Consider the following 26,887-nt stretch of genomic DNA (forward strand, 5'->3'; position numbering starts at 1 on the left):
GTTTCAGAGCATTTAATCAGGGCTGTGGAGTCCTTTTCAAATCTTCCCTTTTACCCCTTTTATAGCTCCTGTTATGGGGAAGAAGGTCCAGAGTATCCAGAACAGTACTGACCTCCCAGCCAGGACACTGAGCATCAGAGAACCAGAGTTAGTTGATTGACACTTTTATCTGGGCACAAAACTCAGGACTGAAGTCTGTATTCATTGAGATCAAACCTGATGCTCTGATCAGAAAAGTCATGGAAGGTACCACTTTGAAAGTGCCTTTTCCAAGTGGAATGAAACTTCATAAATTGTGCTCTGCTGGACAAGAAGAACACAGCCAAGTGCAGAAGTGCTCATGGTTAGAAGAGAATCAATTAGGGCATGGTGATGAATAATGCATGTGCAGCTTAGGAGAGATGGATGACATCGGTTTTATTTTTGTACTGTTAATTGAGAGTGATTCTAGGACAGAAAAAAGCACAAAGGGAAGATGGGGAGATTCTGGTCATAGTGTAAGAAGCTGGAGGCTCATCAACAATGCTTCCTGTCCATTAAGCTGCAAAAAACTCAGGAAGAGAAATTGTACTTATGTCCTCTACAGCTCCCAATCCATGTAACTGATACTGCCCAAGAACCCCATTCAGACTGTAAATGATATGAGCATTTAAAGAGTCAGAAGTTGAAGCTCTTGCTTTGAAATCTGATGGCCTTTCCTGTTTTAAGACAATGTCTGCCTTGCTCTTTTGGGATCCAGTTGTATGGCATCAATCAGTCAGCTTTATTAATCCCTAGAAGTGTGGCTGTGCTGTTCCTTGGATATGTGCAGGGATCTCCAAAGGAGACCCAGTGCAGTGGGGTGTTGTAGAAAGCCAGGGACTCAGGTGGGGAATGTTCTGTAGCTGCTCACATATTCCACCCCCACATACTGATCTGCAGGTCAAAATCAACTGCCCATGCACAGGCTGGGTTTAAAAAGCTAAGTGTCAGCTCTGAGACTGAAATAGAGCCTGGCAAAGCAGGAGAAGTGCTCCATGTCCCTTTGCTTTGGTGCTTACCAACACCCAGCTACAGGAATTTCCCAATGCTTGGGTGCCTGCCCAGCTCAGAGCAAAATCTGCTGCAGGTGCCCTGTCATATTCAGCTGAGGCACAGGACGTGAGGGAAGGGCAGAGGTCACATGTTTGGTGAGCAACCAGCCACTGACCTGAGGAACAGTGTTGGTTGTTTGTAGAGCACTTGTGTTGATGGCTGATGTGTGAAAGGCTGCAAAAGCACTTGGGGGGTTGTGTAGGTGGCTGTTCCACTGAAGTTATGGGGCAACCACTGATCCCACCTGGAAGATTTCTGACCATTTCTTTATTTGCTTATTCTGGGAGGAGTCATTGCTACAAACTAATCCTCCACCAGAGATGGTAAAGGACAGTTGGTACCTGCTTAAGGAGCCAGACCTGTTATGTGTGGTGGGACTTGAGTGTATTTCCTTGAGAAATAACACCTGAATTTGCCACCCCAGCTCTCTCTGGATGGTGCAACTCCAGCCTCAGTGTTGCAAACCAGCAGTCATAACCCCCACTTGCTGCTTGGACTGAGTGTTTTTGGTTGTGGCATCAGTGGCTGTCCTGAGGCTGCAGCACAAGCTGCCTGCTGGGGAAGTGTGGGAGACATGGAGCTGTGTGAAGGGATGAGCTCTGCAGTGGGACTGTGCAGGCAGCTCCCTGTGCAGACCCAGCCCAAGGTGTCCACCAGACAACATGGGTGTCCCAGGGGAAAGATCTCTTGGCTGTGAAAGATAGTGATTGTACATCTACAGAAACCAAGAATAACCTAGGCTTTCTGTTTTCTTTCGGAAATAAGGAGGAGGTGCTTAGCTGCTGGAGTGCTCAGAGGACTGGCCTGTGAAGCAGCCACCCTTATCTGGGCTGTGCTTGTCCGTGTTCCTGTGGGACAAATGCCTGAAGCATAACACACCAAAAGCCCCTAAGAACTCCTCACTGCTCTGCTGGGGGCATTCTGCCTGCTTTAACTTGGACTTGTTCTGTTGCTTCTGAGTTCTGCCACCATCCCTCTCTCTGAAGGTCTCCCCTGTGTGACAGGCTGAGGCAGGGAAGGAAAATCTGGACTTCCATATCAGGTTTAACAGCAGAAAATCCCATAGACGATTTGGATGCGTCTAGATGGGGAGAAGGTAAAGGTTTACTGTGATCCCTTCATGCCTTTGCCAAATGTCCTGGGGCACACTGTTTGTGAGATAGCTCTGTGGTGATGTGGCCTTTTATTTTGGATCAGCTCTGGCTTCCCTGAAACCCAGGAGGCCCCTGAAGTACTCACAGTTGAGTTGCACTGATGATGCTCAGGTTGCCAGTACATACCCAGGCCCAGACACCAGTCTCCCACTTGTATTTTTCTTGCTCTGGATATTCGAGCACGGAGGAACCAGACAGGCAGCTTCTCTGCTGGACTTGTGCTTTTTCTTCCCTGTAACAGATGAAAACACAGAACTCAGGCTGTGCAGGCCGAGCAGCTCGGTGTGGTGTCAGCAGTGTGACAGTGACAGAGGCCATGGGCACGCTGGGCTCTCAGTCTGTGGGACCACAGCCAGCCCATGGAGATGAGTAAGGAACTCACCTTTTCCTCAGCACTCATATCCGAAATGCTGCCTTTGCTTTTGGATACCCCTGGTATGTGAGACTTTGAATTTTAAAGAACCCTGGGGAGGCTGCAGAAAGGTTGGGGTTTAACGGGCTGAGGGAAGTGGGAATGTTGAGCTGGAGAAGGGTTTGGGTGGGCTCAGTGCCTGTGGGCTCAGTGCCTCTGTGTGGAGGCAGCAGAGCCAGGCTCGTGGCAGGAGAACAGGGAACAGCAGCGGTGAATGTAAATGGGTCCTGTGTCACTGGGTACGAGAAAGAGAGTTCTCTCCTGTGAAGAACCCAGAGCAGGGGCTCGGAGCGTGATGGGATTTTATGCATGTGGAGGGCTCTAACCCTGATGGGCCAGGGCCCCGAGCTAAGCTCCTTATTGTCCCTGCCTCGGAGGCGCCTGGAGGAGAGGCCCCCGAGGCTACTTAGCCTTAACGACCACGGGTCCCTGTGGCTAATTAGCAGCTTTCCGCGGGCGGTGGGGGGTTGCCCCTTGCAGTCGCTCTCCTCACAGCCCATGGCAGCGGCAGCAGCAGCCCGGGCCCCTCATCCCGCCCCATCCCGCTCCAGCCCCGGGACCCCTGGGGCCGGGGGGAACCTTTCTGCGCCCTGCGGAACCTTCGCGGCGGAGGCGCCTGTTGCTGCCCGGGGGACGAGGCGGGCGCTGCGACGGGGGGCGGCCCCGAGCGGCGGCGGAGCCCGAGGAGCGGCGGAGGCGGGAGGAGGCGGCGGGGCGGCCGCAGCTCCCGGAGCTCCCGGGGCGGCCGCAGCTCCCGGGGCCGCCGGGCCGCAGCCCCCGCCCGCCGCCCAGGTGAGAGTGCAGCGCTGCGGGGCCGCCGCCACAATGGGAGCGGGCCGGGCAGGGGCACGCCGGCGAGGAGCCGGGGGCTGCGGAGCTGGGCCCGGGGCTGAGGCTGCACCCGCCACCGGGAGCGGGGCGGCCGGCCCGGGGCGCGCCCGGCCGAGCCTCGGGGCCTGAGCGGGGTTGTCATGGTGGGGGAGCCGGGGGGTGCGCACGCCCCCGGGAGGTGCCGTGGCTCCCGGGTCCGCCCGTGCCGGCAGCGCGGTGCTGAGACGGAAGGGCCTGGCGGAGCCCCGCGGTGCCCGGGCACGGCGCTTGTCACGCTCGGCTGTGGCCGAGCAGCAGTGATCGGTGGGACTGGTAAACATGGTCTGTGGGACTGGTAAACGGACGTGCAAAGTCATAATTTATTGTCTGCGTGAGACTTGTTTGTGAGCTGTGGAAGGGGAAGGCTCGGTGTGCGAGCTGGTGCTGCTGATCCTGTTACCTCTCCTCTCCGGATCCTGTCTTCAGCTTTTTAACTTGCTCCCTCCGGGGAATGGGTTTTGGGTGGCTGTATGTTTCGGTGCTCACATTTGAGAGTTGCTTGCAAACTCCATTGAAATCCCATCCTGTCACTTAGTCGATTGGTACAGAACTGGTGCTTTGAAAAGTTTACTACATCCCTCCGGTCTGTGCAGGTGGGGGAATTCTGATTTAAAAAAACAAAAAGAAAAACCCCAAACCCAAAATACTAAACAGGAAAAACCCAAACAGTAAAAGGAAGTAACAGTTCTTTTTTTCCTTTTTCTAAAAATGCTAATAAGATGGTTACATTTGCTTGTCTTTGTAACTGTTAACATTGGATATCCTTTGTATGGTTATGCAAGCATCATACTTGGTGAATAGTCACTTAGCCTATAGGAAATAACTGCAGAAGCTTCTGTGTTGGTTTGAGATGTTCTGCTGCCTGGTTGAAGGTGGTAGCTCCCCTTCCTGACTTAGAGTAATGGGCCTTGTGAGTGGTCTCTCTGTGCTTCAATGCAGAATCAATTAATTTAGAATAAACAACCTTTGTTTAAGTAGCTCTGCTCTAGGGGCAGCAGCACCCAGCAGAAGAATAAAAACAAAACAGTCTGCTTAGACCCTGCAGGTGCTCCTGCTGGGAGCTGGCATGGTTGTAGTTTGCTAAGCGAGGCTTCTTTTCCCAGGTGTGGAGCTGTACACCCTGAATATACAGAGAGAACAGCACAGCTTCTTACCCTGTGCCTTTACAGCATCAGAATGTAGGGGTTGTTCCTTGAGGGTAGGTGCTGAATGTGACATTTTCAAGAAATATACAGTTGATACTTTAAGGAAGAGCTGTTGTAGATGTGTGACGTTTTCTGCCTCGGAGTAAACACCACCGTCTCCCAAAAAACCTCTGCATGTTTAGGCACTGGGTTCCACTTGTTCTGCACTCAGTGATAACTTCTGCACCTCTAAAATCTCTTGAAATTCCAGATTTGATACTCAAGGCTATTGCAGATCCTGGCTGGGAACCCATGCTCTTGTGAGGAGATGAACCAAGCAGCATGGGTTTTGTGTTCTCTCGATAGTGGTGGCATTTCAGTGAAGATTTGAAAGGTATAGCCTGGCATAGTAAATCTGTAACAGGACATTGTGGTGTTCTCTGGGATCCAAGTTGACTTTGTGGGGTAATTCTGACTGGAAAGGGCCTCAAGAAGTGTCCAGTCCAACCTGCTGCTCAAAGTGGGATGTACACCAAGGTCAGACCAGGACTTTGTTCATTCAAGTCTTAAACCCTCCAAAGACTAAGGTTTGTCATTTTCTGTGTCCTTGCTGTGGTGCTTGACTGTCCTCACCAGGAAAGACCTTTTCTCTAGGTCAGGTCACACCTGCACCACTTCAGTTTGTGTCTGATGTCCTGCTGTGTGCCCCTGTGCACAGAGCCCCTGTGGGCCCAGCAGATCTGCTGTCAGCTCCCCAGAGCATTTTCTTCTCCAGTCTGGATCTCCCACAGCCTCTCTTCACGCGCTGTGTCCCTCTGAGCATCTTGGTGGCTCTCCACCAAACCCACTCTGGTTGATCAGTGCCTGGCATGTCCTGGGGGTGCCCAAAACTGCCCGTGGTGTTTGCAGAGGCTTTGAAAAATGCCAGGGAGCCACGGTTTCCTGGGTCAGGGTGGCAGTGCTCCTGCTGGTACAGCCCAGTGCTGTCACCATGTGTTGCATTTCCTGTGTGCAGGGATGTATTTGTGCCACTGGTGTCTCTCACCCTGCTGCCACACAGCTCTGCAGAGAGCCTCATTCATGTGCACACAGACGTGTGTGGGTACGCACACGTGTCACATCACAGCCCCTGCAGCACTGAGCAGTGAGTTGTTCCATCCTTCTCCACATATTCCAGTTGTCACTAGTGTCACTCCTGGCTCCCTTTCTTAAGTCTTCTGCTCAGAAGGAACTCAGGTATCCTGAGTTCCCAGCTGACACTTCTGCCTGTTACATTGCCTTCACTTTGTTTCTCAGGATTGTGTCCTTTGAAACCCTTCTTTGAGATGTATCCAGTCACTGTGCTAGGATGGGAGTGGCAAGCTTTTCCCATGGGGATGGGGTTGAATCCCATGTGATCAAATCCAGAATGTAACAATGCTGGAAGTGTGCTTTCGAATATGGTGGTTTATGGGTGTCAGTGGAATGAAACAGTTGGGTACAAGGTTTTTAAGAATGCTGTTAGTTACCTTGCAACAATGTTACTGTAATTTCTCTGGACTTGTTTCCATCAGGTGCCTAGAAGTTTTTGGGAGATGATACCCTGTGGGATAATACCCTCTGCTAACAAAGTCTCTTATTTTAAACCTAATTCCAGAACTTAGGTTCTGCAAAGATTAAGTACTGTTTGCTATTCCTAGATCCTTGGTACACATATAGTTTTGTGACATGTTTTCTGCTTACACAATATAATTTCTGCTTTATATTTACCTAATTGTTAATTACAGCTGAACTTTTTTCAGAGAATGCTCATCTCAAGACAAGTATTTGTTGTGTTTAAGCAATATTTTAGCTGTATAAAAATAATTTATAGAGAGCCCTGCCACCCAAATCAGTGTTTATTGAGTACTTTTGCCAGCACAGAAGACTTGTGTAGAGTCTGATATTTAGGTAATTTGAAAGAATGAATGAAAATTTTGTTTCTTGTTAACTTTTAGAAGCCTCACATTTAATTTTTAGGGCTTTGTGCTTATTAAGAAACAATCTTACAGAGGAAGGGGAATGATGAAACAGTAAATGACCATTTGTTGTTTGAGAAAGGGACAGAATTAGCTGATGAAATCAAGTGTCATTATATACTGGGAGAAGAAAGAAGGTGGAATTACAGGAACTAGCTTCTTGCTGGTATGAGATGGTAAAATTTGTTGAATAGGCAACTTTAGAAGCTGGTTGAGTTTCTGAGAATGTGGTGGTATTGTTTTGTTGTTTGTTTTTTTTTTAAGTCATCATGTTTTAAAACCAGCTTGCTGGTAGCATGACATTCTAAATAATAGTGAGTTATTGATCAGTATTTTGTATGTGATAACCAGCAAATGCCAACTGCACATTTGCTGACAAAATTGGTATACCTGAAGTTGAAACAAGTTTTGAGGGGGAATAAAAAGGTGAAAAAGTATATATTGCTTTCATTCATGCAGATGTAAAACTGCATAAGAATATCAATAAGATTTGTTACTTTGAAAAATATCTCGAGGTATAAAAAAAATAACCTTTCAGAAATTCTTAAAGGTCAGGTACACCATTGACTCAATTTATGCTTGATGTGGAGTAGCAGAATGTCTGAGCAGTCCTGTGAGCAAGGCTGATTCAGTGCTATTGCAATCTCAGAGCAGCTGCAGTAATTGAAAGGTTGCTCTTACTCAGTGATAATGCTGGAGTTGGGGTCAGTCTGACACCTCCCAAAATCTTGTGGCATTTCAAAGGTATCTGTGACTCACTTGAATTGTTACATCCATCACTTAGACCTCATAGCAGCATTTTCGGTGTGCTCTAAAACCTGCGAGTAGGAGCAGTGATTTGAAGCCCTGTGGGGTGGCCTGTCAGCTGGTCCCAAAGCTGCTGTTCTGAGAGTGTATCTGCGAGTTGAAATGCACAAAGAAAGAAAGGAAGAATGATCCAAGTTTGGTGTTAGTGACAGTCAGTTATTCAAGCATTGGGAAAGATGTAAAGCTGGTAGGCACTTGTCTGGAGGAAGTATTGATCCTGTGCTGGGGAAAAGTGCTGAATAACTTCATGAAGATCTCATTCAAAGATGCAGAAATCTTTAGGGGAAGACTTTTAGCCTTTAGCCAGTTGTTTCAAAACCAGGATGAAGAAATCTGTTAGATGCAATCAGTGCAGCTTGTGGTATAAGCAAGAGTGCAGCATTCAGACCATACAAACAGTGCCCTCTACTACTGCCCTAAATCCTAAGAGGAATTTCTGAGCTGCAAAGTGCAGTTACCATTTGCTTCTTGGATACCTATTTGAAACAGAGGAGAGTTGATGAGATGAACTAGCTTCTTGCTGGTATGACTTAAATTACTCTCTCCTCCTTCTCTGCACGTGCACACACAATGGTACTGGTAGGAGTAGCCAAGAATTAAGCATATTAGCAAAATTTCTCTTCTGCTGTTGTAACTGTTTCTATGCTGGCGCATGGCAGATAAGTAGAAAACCAAAGGTGGAAAAGCTCAACATGCCCACGTGCTTTCCTGAGTTACAAATACATTGAAACTTACACTGAACCAGGAGGACTTTGGTCAGGTCAAGTGCAAAACAACATGCTTTATATAAGAGAGGCACTAAACTTATAAAAGCAATTAAAGGGGTTTTGTACTGATTTGGCAGAAAACTTTACTCTGGTGTTCTTTGTGGCAAACCAGCTTGATCTAATGACCAAAGAAGTGGAGATATACAAGGGCAGAATTGACCAACAGAAATGCAGAACCTGGCTGGTCGGGTACAAGGAGTTTGTAGGGCAACCACAGGATGGGAAGGAATTGAAACACGGTGGAAGTAACATAATTTTGACTTTTATTATCTTCTCTTCACAGTGAAAGTTTTTATGTAAAATTCTTGTGAAGAGAACTTTTCCTGCCCAACAGAACTAGGGAAATGACATTTTAGAGATGTAGTAATTCACCAAAGATTTTCTCCAGTTTCTCAAGTCTTATCCAGAATGTCAGTGTCAGAGAAGTGTGGGTTATTATATTTGGAGTTGTTGAATCCAGAATAAATAGGTTATTAAAATGTATTGATCTTATGTGAATTGCTCTAGCTGTTTGTTGCTGATGCAACAACATCCAACCAAACCCCAAACCAAGCAAAATCCGTGGACCTGTCAAGGCCTGGGAGTGGATAGTGGAGCACAGGTGCTCGACTGCCTGCTGAGTCAACATGGAAAATGGAATGTTGCTCCAAAAGGAATTGATTGAGGAGGGCTGCTGGTGGGATTTACTCAAAATTAGTGAAGCAAAAGAGACTCTGTTACATGGCTGGGGAGTAACAGTGCTCTGAAAGATCAGAAAATTCTAATTAAATCTCTTGTATCAAACACATACTTGCAAATGGGATTTGTGTGGTGATTGTATTCCCATGACTGCTTCAGTCCGTGAGGGTGTTGCTGAAAAGTGAATCTGGTACAACAGATACAGTTTCATGTATGATCTATGAGTCAACAACTGGATTAAAAACAGTGGAAGTGGAAAATAGAATATGAATGGAGGATTTTTTCAGGGATTTATAGTAGATCCAGAGCTTTGTAGTATTTTTGTCAGTGGCCTGGAAGAAAACATGAAATTAGAGCTATTCAAATGTGTGGATTATGTAAAGGTTGTGCCTGAGTGGTGAAGCATGAGGGAGCAGCAGCTGTACAGTGTCCTATGAATTGTTTGGGTAACTGGGTTTAATATGGCCAAATGTTTTTATAGAGCTGAGGCATGTTATGCATGTTATGGGAAAGACTGGAGGCTGTAGGTTTAGAATACAGACTTGTGCTTCCAGAAACCAGTGACCTTGGAAAGGATGGCAGGAGAAGAGCAGATATATGGCAGAGAGTCCTCAGAGCTTAAAATAAGCTAATTAATTTTTAAATACTAACGTACATTCATAATAACAGGAAATACTGAATGAGGACAGAGAGGTGAAATCAGTTGCAGAGTATTTTGACAAGGTTTAATGTTGGTGTTTTTGAAGAGATGTTCAAAGACAAGAAAGATGTAGTGATCAATGCTATTTCAGGGATTAAACTGCTCATTATAAAACTTTTTCTTGAACTGCTCAATCAGTTTAGCTTATCACAAGGTATTTAAAAATTTCTCAATTTTCTTTGGGCAGAGTAGGCTGTGTACCAAAGGGCTCTTTAATTTACTGGAAAAAGATACAGTAGCAGCCAGTGCCTGGAAGTTAAAAAAGATTATTTCAAATTAGGAAAGAGGCACAGATTGTTAACAGTGAATGTGATCAACCACTGAAGACATTAGGAAGATGTTTGTAAGTATTCAGGAAAATTAGGATGTCTCCTTCTCCAGAAGTCATCAAGTGAGGATGGAATTTCATTTGGAAGATGTGGGTGAGGAAATGCACTGTAAATGTGTGAGTGTACCTGCCACCCTACAAGTGCAGGGGCACTGGCACTTGGTAAACAGATCTCACCCAGTGTTCAGACTCTTTCTGCACGTGCTAGAGTCAGTCAGAGGATCTGGTGGTGGTAGTTGTTCTCTTACAGCACTCCTTTAAATCTGTTAAGTGTACATTTTCTCTTGAGGGAATAAATGTGCTTGTATGCACCATGTACTTAAATAAAATCAAATATTTGTGATCTCTTTTTTTGGGAAGTACTGTCATTTTTGGTGATGGGGAGAGGAAGGGGCTGTATGTGGAAGGACAGGGGTGGCTGTTTTATTTCCTGAAGAGGTTGGAATATCTTCCCAGTGTTTTTCCTCAAAAAAATCTCATAATGTGCTCTGAAGATGTTTACTCCAGTAGTGGGTTTACTCCAGTCTTTACATTCTGTAGAAATTGCATTTTCGTTGGGTAGAGAAATTGCATGTGCTCTTGCTGGCAGAGGTAGCTGGGTGTGGATGCATACGGATGCTGTGCCGGTGTGTCTCTGGTAGTATGAAATCAGTGTGCCCCTTGTCCAGCAGAGGAATGGTTTCTGCTGTCTGCCAAAGCAGTGAAGGATGTAGAGAGGAAAAATCCATGGGTCCACTCCTGTCTTGGCCATTAGGGAGATTATTGGTTGTCTGTGGGTTCTCTGTGGACATTTGGTTTGGGATGTTTTCCTAAACCTTTCTGGAAGCACAATGGAGGCAAATCTGGCTGTGCCAGCAGCTTGTGCCTGGTAGGCACCTTTCCAGACATCCTGATCCTTTCCCCATCACAGGACGGGTGCGTGCCCAGTCATGTGTCAGAGCAAGGGCCGTGGGAAATGCAGGAGCTGGATGCTCTGCTCGTGGCAGATTATCCTGGCTGGCCCTTCCCCAGGCACCCCCTCGTCTTTGGCAGGGAATGTGTGCCCACACCAACAGCCCTTGTGCAGAGGGGATGTTCCAGCAAGCATCAGATGTAATCTGTCTGTTCAGGACATCTGGGTTTGGGGAACGGTCAGCACAGTAAGAAATGACTTCTTTTATCACTGGAAGAGGCTGTCCTGCTGACCTTGGAGCATCTTCCAGCCAAGTGTTATGTTTTCCCCTCTAAGACTTATTTTATTATTTTGGCAAGGTCTTGTATTCTTTTTTTTTTTTTTTTTGCACTCCTCGGCTGGTCTGTGCAGGAAGCCTTAGAGGTAAATCCTTCTGTTGAGGGAAGTTGTTTATCTTTCAATTTCCTTGCAGCTTGGAGGGGGTGTGTCTCCTCTGCATTTCTTGCTCTCCTTTCTGTTATCTTGTCTGACCCATTTTGCTGACAAAGAGAAGGAAGGCAGTGAAGAGAGACAGAAGTGGTTATAAGTAAACAATTTCTTTACCTTCCCTCCCTCCCCACAATGATCTGCTGGCTTCTCTTTGCAGTTGCTTTATGGCAGGGAAGATTGAAGGTGAACAGAGTTAATTGTCAGGGAGTCTAAGAGTATAAGATTTTGGGGATTGGAGGAGATTGTAGAACTCAGGAGATAAGGATTTCAGTTTTTTTTTATTTCATTTGGTCTTGATGTGCTGTATCCTGTATCAGACAGGTATCCTGTATCAGACAGGTATCTTTCTAATGGTTGCTGAGGGGACCTGTCACTTCTCACTTTTATCTCTGCTTGGCTGACATTATTTAGTATAAGCTGTAGAATGTGAAAAAGTTTACCTGTGGCCTGGGTCAGAAAATTGAGACCAACAGCAACGGTCTCTGGAGTGGCAACTGCATTCCTGTAAGAAGAAAGGATGAGAGAAGACTTTGAGGACCTCATAGCAAGGGTGTTTACATCTCCCTGAACAGTTTGGGTGAAGTTCAAGTGTTGAGTGAAACAAACACAAAGCAAAGCACAGGGGATGTGCATGAGAGGCCACATAAACCTGTATGTATTTATGGCCAGATCCCCACAGGGGCTTTTGGTTGCATTTTTGGGAAAGGTTCTAGGACAGCCCAGGAATATGTACTTATCCCAGACATAATAAGATACAACAAGAAAATGAAGAAAGGCAGAGGGCTAAAGAAAGTGATTCTCTTATTCAAGTACTAAAAATGAGCCCTTGATCTCAGAGGGGGTTCATCATGGCCAAAGGAAATTCCTCTCATGAGGTTCAAGAAATTATCCATTTGTTCTCATGGTACAGATTGCATCATTTCCCTTTGTCACCCCATAGAGGTGTTCCTTTAGCAAGTCACCCTGAGTGCATTTAGGAGGGGACATGTCCTGACCTGGAGAAATTTCTGTCAGTGAGGGTTACCACTGTCTCAAGGTTGGGACAGCTTATCTGTTCCCCAAAACAACTTTATCCTGCCTTTTCTGGTGCCCACATGTAATTGGAAGGACCTGTTTACAGGAACTCTCCCTAAAGGTGCTACATGCTAAGGATTTACATGAGGAGATATATTTTCCTTTGAGCTTTGAGCAGTTTAAGAGTATTTGCTGTGGGGAGAGAGATGTGCACAGCAAGGGTGTCTGACTGCATGAGATACTTTATGATACTTCTGTGCTTTCAGTGGCAATTGCATTGGTTTTATCAATTGAAGGAGTCCAGCAAAATGAAGTTCAGAACCAGTTTATACAAACCACATAGTGATGTCTTGACTACTCAAAGAAAGAGACAGTTGAGAAGATTATCTCACCTTGGCTATATGCAGCATCCTTTGGGCTGGAGTTTTGAAAGCAAGAAAGCTTTATCACAAGGACCATCTCACTTTCTCAAATAGAAATGCTGTCTGTCCCCTGCACTGGAGCAGTGTCTGGCTGCTTAGAGCATGGCCTTGGTGACGGTGACTCCAGCTTGATCAGCCCATACTTGGGGCTGCATGTTTTCACCCTCACACTGTTTTTTTTTCCCTTTGTGCCCGCAAAACAGTTAATGCAACTTTGTGGTAGATCACATTTGGGACCTGAATTTTGCTTCCAGGTAGATTTTCAGCTGAATCAGGTTGCTGTCCAGCCACACAGAGGGGTTGTGCTGGTGTGGTGTGGGAGCAGTGTGTGAGTTGGGAAAAGAGCAGCTGCTGCAGAAAATGTGTCCGAGGCCTGGGAGGCTGCAGTCAGCAAGAGGGAAAATGGGTAATTTAATCAAGGCCAAATGTTTATTACCCTTCTGGTGCCTGTGAAATCTGAAAACTCTCTGTCAGTGTCAAGGCACGTCTCTGTCTCTAATTGGTGGGTTTAGCATCGAGGTTTGGTTACCATCTTCTGTTTAGTGTGCTCTTTTATTCAATCTTTGCATTTATTATATGCATCACTCTCTGATGGAAGCGAAAGGAACAGCATTCCCAGTGTAATGTAACTTCCCAGAGGTTTGATTACTCTTGCAGCATTGCTACTTAACACTTGTGTGAACAGGCAGCTGGCAGTGGCTTCTCCTTTCCCAAATTAGTGCAAAAGCTGTATATTCCTTCCTCAGAATAAGTGCCCGGGCTATGGAATGCACCTCAGCAACCAAACCCAAGCGTCCCGGCATAGGAAGTCAGGAAAATCAGCTTGCTTTTGTAGGGGATGTTGGGGTGGAAGAGATAGCAGGAACAAAGAATATTTTTTAAATTGAGAAGTTGTTGTAGGAGTGGTGACATCAGTTGGATTTTAAGTTCCTTGTCTGTAGGTGTCAAAGAATTCAGGGAACAGGACCAAGAAATAAACCTTACAAGACCAGTGTCTTTTTGTGCTTAGCTATGAAGTGCAACACTGGCTCTAAATAGGGAGCAACAGTTGCCTTGAAAACTGGGTGTCAGGGTGATTGTTGCATGGAACAGAGAAGATTTGGAATTGAAGGAGTGCATTTGAGATCAGATATTTGGGGAAAAGCTGTTACCCCAGAAGATTATTTTTTCTTGATTTTTTCCTTCAGTTTTGCTATGTGGTCCTCTTATCTCTGGAGAAGAATTTCCTCAGGAAGAATTTCCTCAGGAAGCTGGGTTTTTTTTTTGTGGGGGGGAGCTATTAATTCTGGACAAGATATAGTAAGATTCACCCTAGCTAGTATTTTTAAGTTTCTGTCAACTGTAACTTCACATCCTGTTCTCCAATGAATGTGAGTAGTTCAGGTCTGTGATCTGAATTTGTTTATTTTATAGTGACAGTAGTCAACTGCTTGAGAGAAGTAAGACCCAGATAATGAGTAGAGAACACTGAAGAAGTGGGTGATCTGCTTAGTCATACAGACTCTGTAGAAAAATGTATTTTTTTTTCCTCCCTTACAAAAAATTGTTTAGAGGTGCCTTTTCCTTCCTCCTGTACTTACCATAACACTCACAAAAAGCAGGAGAGGAGATCTTATATTTCAATTAAATCAATACTTCTGGTCAGTGAAATGCTTATTTTAACAGAATGAGATAGTCTGCCTCTTTGTGAACATCTATGCCTTTATTGTGATGAGAAAGTCCTTAACTTTTGTCATCTGCCTCCTTCATTCCTAGCAAGGGGACAACTATGAATGAAGTGGATTGAGATTTTACTGCATTGCCAGTAAATCTCCTTTGGAAGTGCAATGTAATTAGTTTTCTCTGTTAAAGAATGCTGTTAACTGTACCCAAAATCTCCCATCAAGATAAGAGTTGTAGTTACAAAAATTTCTTATTTCAGCCCAAATCAATAATAATCAAGAATTTCTCCAATTAAATAAATGAGCAAGTTCAGTTAAATGACTGGGCAAAAAAACTGGCAAGCCCAGAGTGATGGAGAATAGTGCCACATCCAGCTGGGCACTAGTGGGGTTCCCCAGACTTTGGGGTTGGGGTCACACCTATTTAATATCTTTATCAGTTACTTGGATGAGGTGATCTAGGGCACCCTCAGGAAGTTTGCAGGTGACACCAGTTTGGGCAGGAGCGTTGACCTGCTGGAGGGCAGGAAGGCCACAGCAACCCCCTGCAGCACTACAGGCTGGGACAGAGGGTCTGGAAAGCTGCCTGGCAGGAAGGGACCTGGGGCACTGCTCAGCAGTGGCTGAACATGAGCCCAGGTGGCCAAGGAGGTCAATGGCACCTGGCTTGTACCAGCACTGGTGTGACCAGCAGGACCAGGGCAGTGACTGTCCCCTGTGCTGGGCACTGGTGAGGCACCTCAAATCCTGGACTGAGTTTTGGGCTCCTCACAACAAGAAAAACATTGAGATGCTGGAGCTTCTCCAGAGAAGGGAACGGAGCTGGGGAAGGGTCTGGAGCACAAGTCAGATGAGGAGCAGCTGAGGGAGCAGAGGGGGCTCAGCCTGAGAAAAGCAGGCTCAGGAGTGACCTTATTGCCCTGTGCAGCTCCCTGAGAGGAGGCTGTAGCCAGGTGGGGTCGGTCTCTTCTCTCAAGGAACAAGCAACAGGATAAGAGAAAATGGTCTCAAGTTGTGCCAGGGAGGTTTAGATTGGATATTAGGCAAGGTTTCTTCATTGGAAGGGTTGTCAAGCATCAGAACAGGCTGTTCAGGGAAGTGGTGAGGTCACCAGCCCTGGAGGGATTTAAAAGATGCATCAGTGTGGCACCTGGAGACATGATGGCTTAGTGGTGAACTTGACAGTGCTGGGTTAGTGGTTGGACTCTGTGATCTTAGAGCTCTTTTCCAACTCAAACAGTTCTATGATTCAAGACTAATAATTCAATAACCTAACTAATAATTGAAGAGGAGGGGAGGTAAATAGTGATGAGGCAAGACGCTCCATTCCTCTTGTATTTGGGGAGGTAACAGCATCTGAGCATAGGGATGGTGCCTTCTTATGACACATAGTTGCTTTCACTTGGGATGGTAACAAGTCAAGAGGACAGGAGAAGACCTGGCTTTCCTGCTGTTCCCTCTGTTCTTGCTCACTGGGCACAGCTGCCAGTCAGGCAGAATTTGCAAACTCTAAATGAGCTTTGATAGAAGAAGTGGTCATTTGGGGAAAGCACTTGACTGAGTCTTGCTCTTAACTTTGAGAGAAAGAATACCCAGAAGGTTGTGGGCTTTGACTGCATCACAGCCGAATGATCTTTGTCATTTTGCTTCTGAATCTTGGAAATGTAACATTTTGGATTCTGTGTGGGTATGAATATATAGTATTGTGTGTTTGGTAAGAACAAGTACTGCAAAAGACATAGCTAGCATTTACAAAAGTTAAGTCAATTTGTACACTTGGGAGGTAGTGACATTTTTACTCTAAAAGAGCTGTGTTTGGTAGCCAGCAGCTACTTCTCTGGATGATTATTGTGGTGCTTGTCATATGGTGTTTTACAGTAATTTGTTAATATGTCCCTCTTCAGTTGCTCCTTCCTGGCTTAACACTTGTATGCTTGTGCTGGTTGGTGGCTAATATCCTGTTTAGCATGAACTGGGACAGGACAGTTGGATATGTTTACCAAAAGGGTATGGTGTCCCTCAGGATATATTATCTTCCCACTAATATTTGTGTATCTCCTTAGCCCAGCTTGCATTGTGCTGCTTTTAAAACTCTTTTGGAAGTAAACTCCGGTATGTAGAGTCGTATACTCACAATTTTATGAGCTAAACATATAATATGCATGTCATGAGACTCATAGCTCTGTTGCTTTTGTGAAATAATATTTATTATCTCCATTGGGGTGATTTTTGTGTGTATCCAAATGATCCCCTCGGCAGTGTGTTGGGATATTTGTGCTCTCTGGGGAGAGACAGTAAACTGCATTCTTTTCCCTTTCAGGCCTGTCCAAACCGTTGGGAAGTTTTCAGCCAGCAAAGCACAACCAAAGTGGTGCTTCCATTGCTAGGGACAGAACCACAGGAGGCTCTTTCATCCAGTTGCTTTCCATGTGAGCTGCCTGTAGTGTCAGTTATTAAGGCAGCTGTATTTGTGCAGGATAGATAAGGATCAGTGTGTTTTATTTTGACCTGTTTAGTGGGAAAGGCAAAAATCAAGAAGTTTTGGTTACTTTGTTCTTAAAACTAGCAAAAAAGTGGCAGTTGAACATTAAGTTTTTTCACCACTGTGTAATGTTGCAGTGAGGGAATGACTCTGAAAGAAGTTTCTGTCAGTTTTTAATCCTTTAATGGATTTTTAATCTATGCTGGAATCCAATAAAAATTAGTTTAATGTATGATTGCTTGGCAGCAAATTGGGTCTAACATATGCTAATTGTCATATCACATGAGTTCAAAACTGTTTATTTCCATTTCCTCCTACTTCAGGATGGTTTTTTTTTTGTTTTCCTCTTGTTTTTGCTCATGTTCAAGTTTCTTTGGTAAACTGTAGGCGGCATAAGTAATACCTCCTCATCCCTGGTGTAATTATCACTGCTTGAGGTGGGGTAGGGAATAAAGAGGAGCAAACTTTTGTGGAATACTTCCTTTTTGTGTAACTACATAAACCAGAACCTCAGATTTTAAGTCCAGTTTTGAAGAGGGAGAAGGATGAGGCATCAAAACCAAGCTCCCAGACCTGTGTGATTCTTTGTGCTGAAATGCAGACCTGTGACCCAAGGCAGAGTTAAGTTGCGTTGACTTTGTGGTCTGGTGATGCCACTTTGTGATGTGACTGGTGTCTGTCTCACAGGGGATGGTGGGCTGCCCTGGGCTGCTGCTGATGGGAAAGCTCATTTCCTGAGCAGGGACACAGCTGAAGGCAGTGAATCATTCCCCTGTAAGGAATGTGCTTCTCTGGGAGGCAAAGAGAGAAGAATGTGTGGATGGGGTTGTACTGAGAAAATAGGATAAAATTAGACCTTTTAACATTTGGAAAACTTGCAATTTTCCTCATCCTGAAAGATGAAAACATTGTTTATTAGCTATCCCAGTCTGTTTCCCTCCAAGGAGGTGAGCCATAATGTTAGCATACCTCAATGACCAAAGCCACAGCTTGTCTTCAAAGAGTGGCAGTGACTGATCTTTCCTTGTGAGGGGAATAACTCTGTGCCTTTTCACTCCTGTTCTACTGCTTCTGTTTATGTAATTTAGTCTTGATTTATTACATAACTTCTTCTCTGGCACCTATGTATGACAAGAGCTTAAATTCCAGAGGGATCTTCCAGTTATCTCTATCTTTCCTGCTTGGGAATTGGCTCACATCTTGACACGGTTTGGGTGTTCGCAAAGAGAAGGCTTGGCACACCTCTCCCATGAGCTGACTTTTCAAACGTATCTTTTGGAATTTGAGAATGGTTATCATTAATGTAAGGTAGGCAAGACTTTCCCAAATTAATCTGCTGTATAATATGTATTGGATGTAATTTGGAATCCTGACACACTATGCTCTATTATTGAGTTTTCCCCACCATTTGAAATATTTTCTTAGGGTTTTTTACTCCTTACACAGGTCTTGGTTGTTTTTTCTATAACTGTAGCAGTGTGGGCAAAACATGCAAAAACACATTCAGAAGTGGCTTTTATATTAAAATGCTGTTTGCTTTGAAAGAAACAGCCATCAGGGAAGGAGAGTTTCCTTCAGCAGGATATGCAATTGCCATTTATATAGAATTTAACAAAGCTAAAAACATTGATGGAGATTCTGTGAAGTAAGAGAAATTTTTTGTTATTTTGTGACGGTGTTAGTCCAGATGTCAGTAATTACTGGAAGCAAAACTGATCACATGCTTCTTACTTCAGGTAGCCTGAACTTTTATGCAGTAACAAACAAATTGCTCTTCTATGCTAGTTCACTGGTGAGGACATTTGGAGTATTTGAAAGGAGAGAGTTGACTTATAGGAAGTCAATTTCTGCTTTAATATGATTAAACAAAATTGCCCTTAGAAGCAATGCATCAGTGATTAGGTAAATAATTATATACCTATCTATATATACAAACATAAATACAAACACAAAAACATTTGCCCATTTCTGCTGGCTGTGTCCAGAGGTGAAGAACCTCACAAAGTCTGTGGGGAAGGGAGTGCTGGCATCTTATGGAGAGTTTAGGTTTTCTTTGAGTCACAAAACATTGCCACTGGCAGCAGTAGGGTGTTCCCACATCCCTGCCGAGGTGCAGGAGAGAAGGACCCTGTGGCTGCTGCCACAGCAGGTGATGGATGCTCAGGTTGTGTAAGGAGCTGCAGATGCTGCCATTGACTCACGCTGGCTCTTTTTGTTCGGATCGCAGTGGGAGCCAGGCCTTATGTAATGTTCATTGTCACATTCTCAGTGCTAGCACTGTCGTGTCAGCAGAGGGGAAGGATTAGCTCTCCCTTTTCCCTCTTTATGGGTTGATTTTATGGGTTTTTTTCTTATGCTGTTTTTTTTTGGTTTTTTTTTTTTTTTTTTTTTTTTCATTTCTCCCACCCTTTCTTGCAGCAGCTTTTGTTGTTCATGTTGTCAGGGAACAACCAGTTTCAGGCTGGTTTTAGTTTTGTGGTGCCTTTTAGGAGGGAGATTGTTAGCCTGGAGAGAATAAAAGAGCAGGTCCTGCAACTCTCTCAAAACTGATATATTTATTTTTTTGCTCTCAGTTCCTGTTCCCCACAAATCACAGTGGGCTCCTTAATACTCACATGCAGTGTGGGTGAAGACTAGATCCATTGTTCAATATTTATGTGGAGTGGGGAGAAGCACGCTTGCCTTCCTTGGAAAGGTGGTCCAGGATGAGCAGATGCTCCCCAGTTTATGATTTCACAGGCTGCTTCTTTTTCCTTCAGTTTAATATCCCTGTGGAGAACACATCAGTTAGAGGGGATCAATGCTACTTAGTTTGTTTGTGATTTGAACAAGATGAAGTGAAGGAGGAGAATTGTTTTCTTCCTTCCCAGCCAGCAGTGTGTGGCCACCAGTTAGCTGTGAGTCACAGCAAGGAAACTGCATAGCTGGAGCCTCAACAGTCTCAGGCTGCAAAGGAAGAAAGGATTTAAATCATGAAGTAATCAATTAAGGATGGCTTTAAATGCAGCTTGGGGGGAATAAGTTCCTTTTGCTTTTTCAGTAAACGCTTTGCTTTATTTAAAGCATATAGGGGTCTGTTGGACTACTATAGTAAAACTGTTGGCTCCTTTTTGAAAAAATATTTATCCTTTTAGGTGATTTCCCTGACACCATTTTTTACATGATAATTAATAGAGGTTTTAATATGTTGCATAATGTAAATTAGAGAAATTCTAGTGTTTGTTAGAATCAAACTGTTCAAAACAACTGATCTCAGTTTTATTTCTTATTAGATTTTGAAGTGGAACAGAGAACTATTAATTGTTATTTTGCAATAACATTGCAAGTTACTGCTTGCAAACTGTTACAAGACTTTTTGTCACAGAGAAGCTTAAGCTCATTGTTCCTTTACTCATGCAGTTGTGTGCTTTATAGTAATGTTCTGCTAGATACTGAAGGCTGCCTATGAGGTACCAAAGTGGTGCTAGTAGTGGTCTAACACACAGATGAGATTTGCCCCAAGGAACCAGCAGTTACCTTCATACACATCCTGTTTGGAGTGTTTGTGTGTGAGCTGAGTGTATTAAGAGGAATTTTATGGCCCCAACCAACCATTTTACTATTTTGCTGCCAAACAAAAAAGAAAAACATAAAAGGAAATTATTATTGCCGTAAAACATGGCTGTGTAACAGACAGTGAAGAGCGTTATGCAGTACAGACTTAGAAATATCTGTTTTTATGAAACTGTCTGTGCAAATCCTCTTGTGATTTGCCAGGGTGCTTGATCCTGTTTCTATGGCCTGGCACCACAATGGCCAGTGTGAAGTCTTGGTTACAAAACAGGCTTTAAGGGACAAATCTTGATGAGTCCCAGATACTGGGTTTGACTGGAGGTTGGAGAGGTGATGGAATCCTCTTTACTGTTCAGCACTGGAGCAGCATTAGTGTTAAACCTGTCCTTTCTGAAGGGATTTGTATGGGGTGGTTGTGTACTCAGGAATGAGCATGTCCTGTGCCTGAATCACTTGTGTTGTGGTGGGCAAAGAGCTTCTGAAAAGTCACTTTAGCTTTTCTGGCTTTCTGTAGGTAGAGGGGAACCCTGCTCCTTCTCCCCAAGTGAGGAAGGACTCTATTCTGCCTTGTCCTGCATCCTTGCTTTTTACTCGATGTTATCTGTAATAGTTAATTAAATAATGGTGTAGTATTTACAGGGCTAGTGGATCCCCTGATGAAAGTGATGTACAGAAATGCCCTGAGTCCCCACATCCCCTGATGATTGCTGTTTCACTTAACAGTTTGGCTCATGGCATACACAACCCGTCTGTGAGCAACTATCGTGTAGAAGAGGAAAAGTTGCTTTCACATTTCTCTCTCAACTTTATATATGAGAAGTGATTTTAAAGCTTTGCAGAGTGAAAGAAAAACGTGAGGACAACAGAAATGTGTCCAAATTCTCAAGATTTCCTCACCTAGAAGTGGGCCTCCTTTCTGTGCGGGCTTGAGGAGGAGGCAGTCATCAGCACATGGCATTTACTTATTATCTGAAGTGTTCTACCTTAAAAAAGCAAAGCCCAAAAAACTTCAGAACTATTTTTATCTTTGTTGAAAGACGGGACATAATACATGAGAGAGGCTGTCTTGGATGTTAATTTGATGTGCAGTTGATTGCAGGGTTTAACTTCTGGGTAGGATAAACATGACAGCTCTTTTTTCCTCCCTGAGTAAGCAAGAGGAATTTTTCCAAGTGTTTCCCCTAAGATTCCAGCCCGGTTTCTCAGCAGCCTCACCACTGTTGAGGCACTGTGCTGGAAGGCTCAGTATCTGCTGTAAGGGTGCTGCAGAGGGTTTGATGGGGATTTCTTGGAGCTGTAACCCTCCTGAGGCTCACGATCCCGTGCGGGGCTGGGAAGGGCCCAGAGGCAGGTAATCAGTTTATCTCTCGCAAAGTGCCCTTCCTCCAGCGATTAAACACTGAGCACAGTGCAAAGGCAGGAGATGGGGCAGGTTGGAATAACTCAGCCATAAAACAGTAGCGGCAGCCACAATCTGGCCCTGTTGTGTAATTCCCCTTGGTGGGAGGCTCCGAACTGGGTCAGATCGGTGTGAGAAACGAGGGCAGGCTCTGGGCTGTGCACCGCTTACCTGCTGCCACCAGGCAGGGCGGGAGCCCCCCGGGACCCAGCCCGACCGAGGGAAGGGACAGAGATAAACGGCAGCACGACAGTGGGCACGGAGGAGTTAACCATCTTCGTTTCACCCAGCTCTGCAAGATTTAGTTAAGTTTTTTCGAAAGCTTCTGTTTAACTCTCCTGCATATGGCCGGGGCTGCCGAGCGGGTGTCAGGAGTTGGCTTGTACAGAACGTGTACTTACTGCTAAACAAAAATAAAGCTTCGATTCGAGACCTTTTGTGCTCCAGTCTGAGGGAGAGCTGCTCTCCACTGCGTTTGATTTTATCTATTAAGACACAGGGACCCATATCCTTGCCTTTAAAACAATTTTCAGAGAATGTTTTGTGTTTTGATTTGGGTTTTTTATATTTTAAGGTTCTGGGACAAATGATGGGACATGAGAGGATGACACACAGGAGGATACTGATGGGAGAAACTGTGTTGTGTCATTCTTTGACCTGGAGCATTTAGTGGCATTACAGCACTTCTGCTTTTGCTGTTTGTGGAGGAGAGTTCGTTCCTGCCATATTAGCAGTGTTTGTGTTTCTTTGGTTGGTTGGTTCTATGTAAAAGAAAAAATAAGCCACTGTTTTGAAATACACATAGACTTTAGCACAACATTTGTTAGGAAAATCTTCTGATAATAGATTGCTTTGTGTATGCAGCCCTTGACTGAAGTCACCAGACATCAGAAAAGAGGAGTTGCTGGAGGTGACTGTGTTGCAGCAGCCTGACAGCAACTGGGCTTGTACCTGCAGACCACAGAAGCTGAATTAATATCTTTGGCTTGTGTAAACTGGCACAGTTCCACTTGAGCTAATTCAGGTTTTGGCCTTTTCTGCCATCTGCTTGACCAAGCCAACTTATTCTCTGTGGCACATGTACTAGTGGAGTGACTTAAGTTGTCTCTGCCTGGTGGTAAAGTGCTCCTGGGACTGAGTGGTGAAAGGCTTCCTGTTCCAAAGCCAGTCTCTGCAATGCCTTCTCTTCCCTGTGTTTTCTTTCTTTCTAACACTCTTCAGTATTACTGAGGGCCAGAGCAGGAGCTGATGACTTCAGCTGGAATAATTCAGTGTACTCAACAGTTAGATTTTCAGCCCTGCTGCAGGGGTGTTTTCTTTAACCTTCAGGTTTCTGAGTTAATCTGGTAACTGCTGAAACACAGCTGAAAATGAAATTTAAGTGTTAAATTAAATGAAATTTTAAGTGTTTGTAGATATTTGAACTGCCTTATCTGCTTAGAGGATTGGAGTTTAGGTTTTTTCTTTTTTGTTTATAAGTGGCTGATTAGTTCTCAAACATTTTGTAGTTTACAGTGGAAATGTGGTATAAGTAGGGGGCAGTGGGAAGTGAGTGATGAGGAAATGTTTCCTTCATCTTTCTTTAAAGGTTTCTGGAGAGTGCATGGGTAATAATTCTTCTGCAGCTTGATCTTTGAATACATCCTTTGCTTATGCTCCTTAAGATCAAGATGCCTTCTTTATTTTCCTTTCTTGGTTGTGTTTCTTTTCATCCATCTTACACAGCTCCTCTAGGATCATTCTGTGTGTATGGAAGAGGAGTGCTCAGGAGTACCCATCACTGACCAGAAGGGACAGTGCATGATCTGAACAGATAAACTGGTGACTTTGTGGTTGCCCTGGTCCTCTCTTGAGGCTTTATTTTTGTGTTCTACCACAATTTCTGCTGTAATTCACTGGAGTGATGTAACACAGAAGTTATGCACAGCCAGCCCCAGTTCTTGTCCTTGAAAGAAGCGAAATGCAAATTTTGTCTGATCCATTCTTTCTTTGTGTTTACTTTTCTTCTTGCCCTGTTTTACAATGGGAGTTCAACCTTTACAACTGGATCCTTGTTGTTTTCTGCCCTAACTTTGAAGGTAACAGTGTTTTTGTTGTGTGGCTGGATCAGAGACTTCAGCCAGGCTGTGATGAGGAGGCGGGTGACCTTTGCAGTGGGTACAGCTGAGGCAGGAGGGGCTTTCTGTCTCTGAGCCACATCTGCTCACTGTGATGGTGTTTGCAGGGATCAGGGTAACAGGTATCCAGAGGGGATGCTGACACTGATCCTTTTCTGTATGCTTCCTTTTTGGAGGGTAGTGTTCTGAGATCGTTCACATAATTTATTAATTTTTGCATCTCTGAGTAAATCAGGCATTGATACCAGGAATCTTCCAGCAGGAAGATTCCTGTGTGCATATCAAGGGCACCAGTGACGAGATGGAGATTCTTCAGTGTTGGGTCTGTATCACAATGATCCATTTCTTATGGCGTGTGTTTTCTCTGCAGGATTTTGTGCTTTGTCTGGTATCTAAGTCTGTTATTTAAAAGGCTGATTTGTGTTTTTTATGTGCAGTGATGTTGATGTGATGTTGAGCCTTGAGGCTCAAAGGTTGGGATTTGCTGGGCTCACCTTCCTCTTTGGTGTCCTTCCAGGGCTGCCTCACGGTAGAACATGAGCAGGTAATGCACAAGGAGCACCACTGGGAATCATGTCAGACGAGTCAATCTCAGGGAGTGATCCGGACCTGGACCCGGACTTGGAGCAGGAGGATATGGAAGAGGAGGAGGAGGAAGATGAGGAGGAGGCGATGGAGGAGGACAATGATGGGGATGACGAGGAGGACTTACTTGATGAAAGTGGTGAGTGAATGGGGTTGGGAATATACTGATGTCTTGTGAATGCTGACCTAGAACAGAGACTAGACACAGTTCAAGAATAAAGTAGGGATTTATTAAAAGGCCTCGATGGATCCACCTTGGGCAGCACAAGAGCCCAGCCCAAGATAAACCCAAAATGGTCACAAAATGAACGACCAGTCACGAGGTCTCTCACTTTTATAAGTTGTGGTCCATTTGCATATTGTAGTTAATTGTCCAATTACAGCTTTAGGTTATGAAGTCCCATCCTTCTTGTTTTTCTCTCTTCAGTCCACATTGTTTATGCTCTTGGGCCTGTAATTTGGGTGGTTGTCCTTGATCCCAAGCTAGGAGAGGAATTGTTTTGTCCAGATACTATGTGAAGAGGGCTTACCATCCCTTAACATGAAGGTCAGAACTACACACTAAAGCAGTACAGAATCTGAAAAATGTAAAAGCTAAAACCTGAGGCATCAATACATTGTTATAGAAAACTGGCTGTCACCCCTTGGGAGACTGTGTCAGGGTTAGGATTTGTCCAGCTCCTGGTAGGGAGAAGTCCTTATGTGGCTGTTTAGTTTAAATAGGTATTTAATGTATGTTAAGTATGGTCTCCTGGCCAAAAAATATTTCCATCAGGAAAACAAGCCACAAGTATAAATTGTAAGGAGGATGGAATTTTTAAAATAGCTTCAACATTTTGGAAAGCAATTATATAAAGAAGTAAATAAGTCGATCTGCAATTACTTGTATTATTTAAAGGATGTGGTGACAATAAATATATTTATGTCATTGGCTTGTCCCATACATAAACAATTTGATGGATGCAATGAACAATTATTGCTCATTCACAGTAATCATCTTCAAGAGCTGGAAAATGTTCTTTTCTGCTAGCATACAGGTTGTGTTCTCCTTTGTTTGTTTTACAAGATGAAAAATGGAAGTACTAAGTAAGTTGTCACCTTTTATCCTCACCTAGTTCCACCTGCTTTACTCTCTTCTTCAGAAGAGGAGCAGTTCAGGACAGGGCTGATACAGTTGTTTGTGGGCCTGTGCTGTGCAGGTTACATTTGAATGTTACTTGATAGCTGTTCTGGGTCACCACATGATCCTAGAAATGTTTGTTAGTCCAGAAGGCCTGATGTTCTAGGGCACATGGACAGGAATGCAGAGCTCAGGTGGGAATTCCCCATGCTGAATTTGCCATCAAACTCTTTGTATCACAAAACTGTAGCCAGAGCATAAGGGGATGCACTATTTGCTTCCTTTAAAATTGCAATTTTTAATAACTTCAAAGGGTATGCAGGTATTTGAATACAACTACCTAAACTGAGAGTAGTCTTCCTTTCCTTAGCATAGATTGTGTTAAAAACAGATACTTCTCTCTTCTTCTAGTTACTGAAGAATTTTTTGGCTTCAAAATAAATTGTTGTCCTCAAGTGTTGTTTGTTTTGTTGTTATATTCTTTCAGCCATGTGCTATTTGAAAATACTGTTTTGATTTTAAATGCTTTTATAAAAATGTTTACACAAAAACAAATGCATTCCTCTTTTTTTTATTCACATGATGGCTTTTTCTAATGAGAAAGTAGCAGAAATGGAAGTGTTAGTTCAGGTAAGAAACAAGGGAATTCCCAGTATCAACACAGAGAAGAGCTACAAGGTCACAGATTACTCTGTCTCAGAGTGGTGATGATGATGTCACTTTGTTTGAAGGACCCTGCAGCCAGTGCAGCAGGAAGAAGTGTGACATGGTTGCCAAACTTTGATTAACAGAAGGGAGTGTCTGTATGTCACATCCAAGTGGGACATTCCCACTATTCCACTAGTCTGTTATCATAGACTTATGTGTTTTATCATCAACATCTGTATTATTGTGAGTGGATACTCACAGTTGTTTGTCAGGATTATTCTTTTCCAAGTAAACAAGATCAATGTAGGTATGCAGAACATTGTGAACTGCTAATGACAGCTATTTATTTTCATGTTAAGACACTAGAAACATGTTTATGTTTTATACTTTTGTAGTGACTAATTTGAACAAAATTTAACAAATGTAGAAAATAATGAGGAACAGTAAAAAGAATTTACATAAGACTAACATAAAGTATTTTTATGGTTGTTCATTAGGTGCAAGGGAAAACTCCCATGAGCTGAGCAAAGCTAGATTGCCTCTGAGGTTTCAGATTGTTCAGCTTTAATTCTGTCTGCCACAATATCAGAATGCT

At 44.1% G+C, this 26,887-nt stretch overlaps 1 protein-coding gene across 2 annotated transcripts in view; it reads left to right on the forward strand.

Moving 5' to 3' along the window:
* The first annotated feature begins 3,312 nt into the window (after window positions 1–3,312).
* RAD54L2 (RAD54 like 2) overlaps window positions 3,313–26,887 on the forward strand; it is a 68,797-nt gene continuing 45,222 nt past the window's right edge. For both annotated transcript variants that reach the window (XM_041465759.1, XM_041465742.1), the window contains exons 1-2: window positions 3,313–3,432; window positions 24,457–24,663. In XM_041465759.1, the coding sequence (XP_041321693.1) occupies window positions 24,513–24,663 (151 nt within the window). In that variant the 5' untranslated portion in view covers window positions 3,313–3,432; window positions 24,457–24,512. The remainder of the gene's footprint in view (window positions 3,433–24,456; window positions 24,664–26,887) is intronic.

The sequence above is a fragment of the Pyrgilauda ruficollis genome, unplaced genomic scaffold (genome assembly GCF_017590135.1).
Source record: "Pyrgilauda ruficollis isolate IOZ18807 unplaced genomic scaffold, ASM1759013v1 scaffold10, whole genome shotgun sequence".
Classification (NCBI taxonomy): domain Eukaryota; kingdom Metazoa; phylum Chordata; class Aves; order Passeriformes; family Passeridae; genus Pyrgilauda; species Pyrgilauda ruficollis.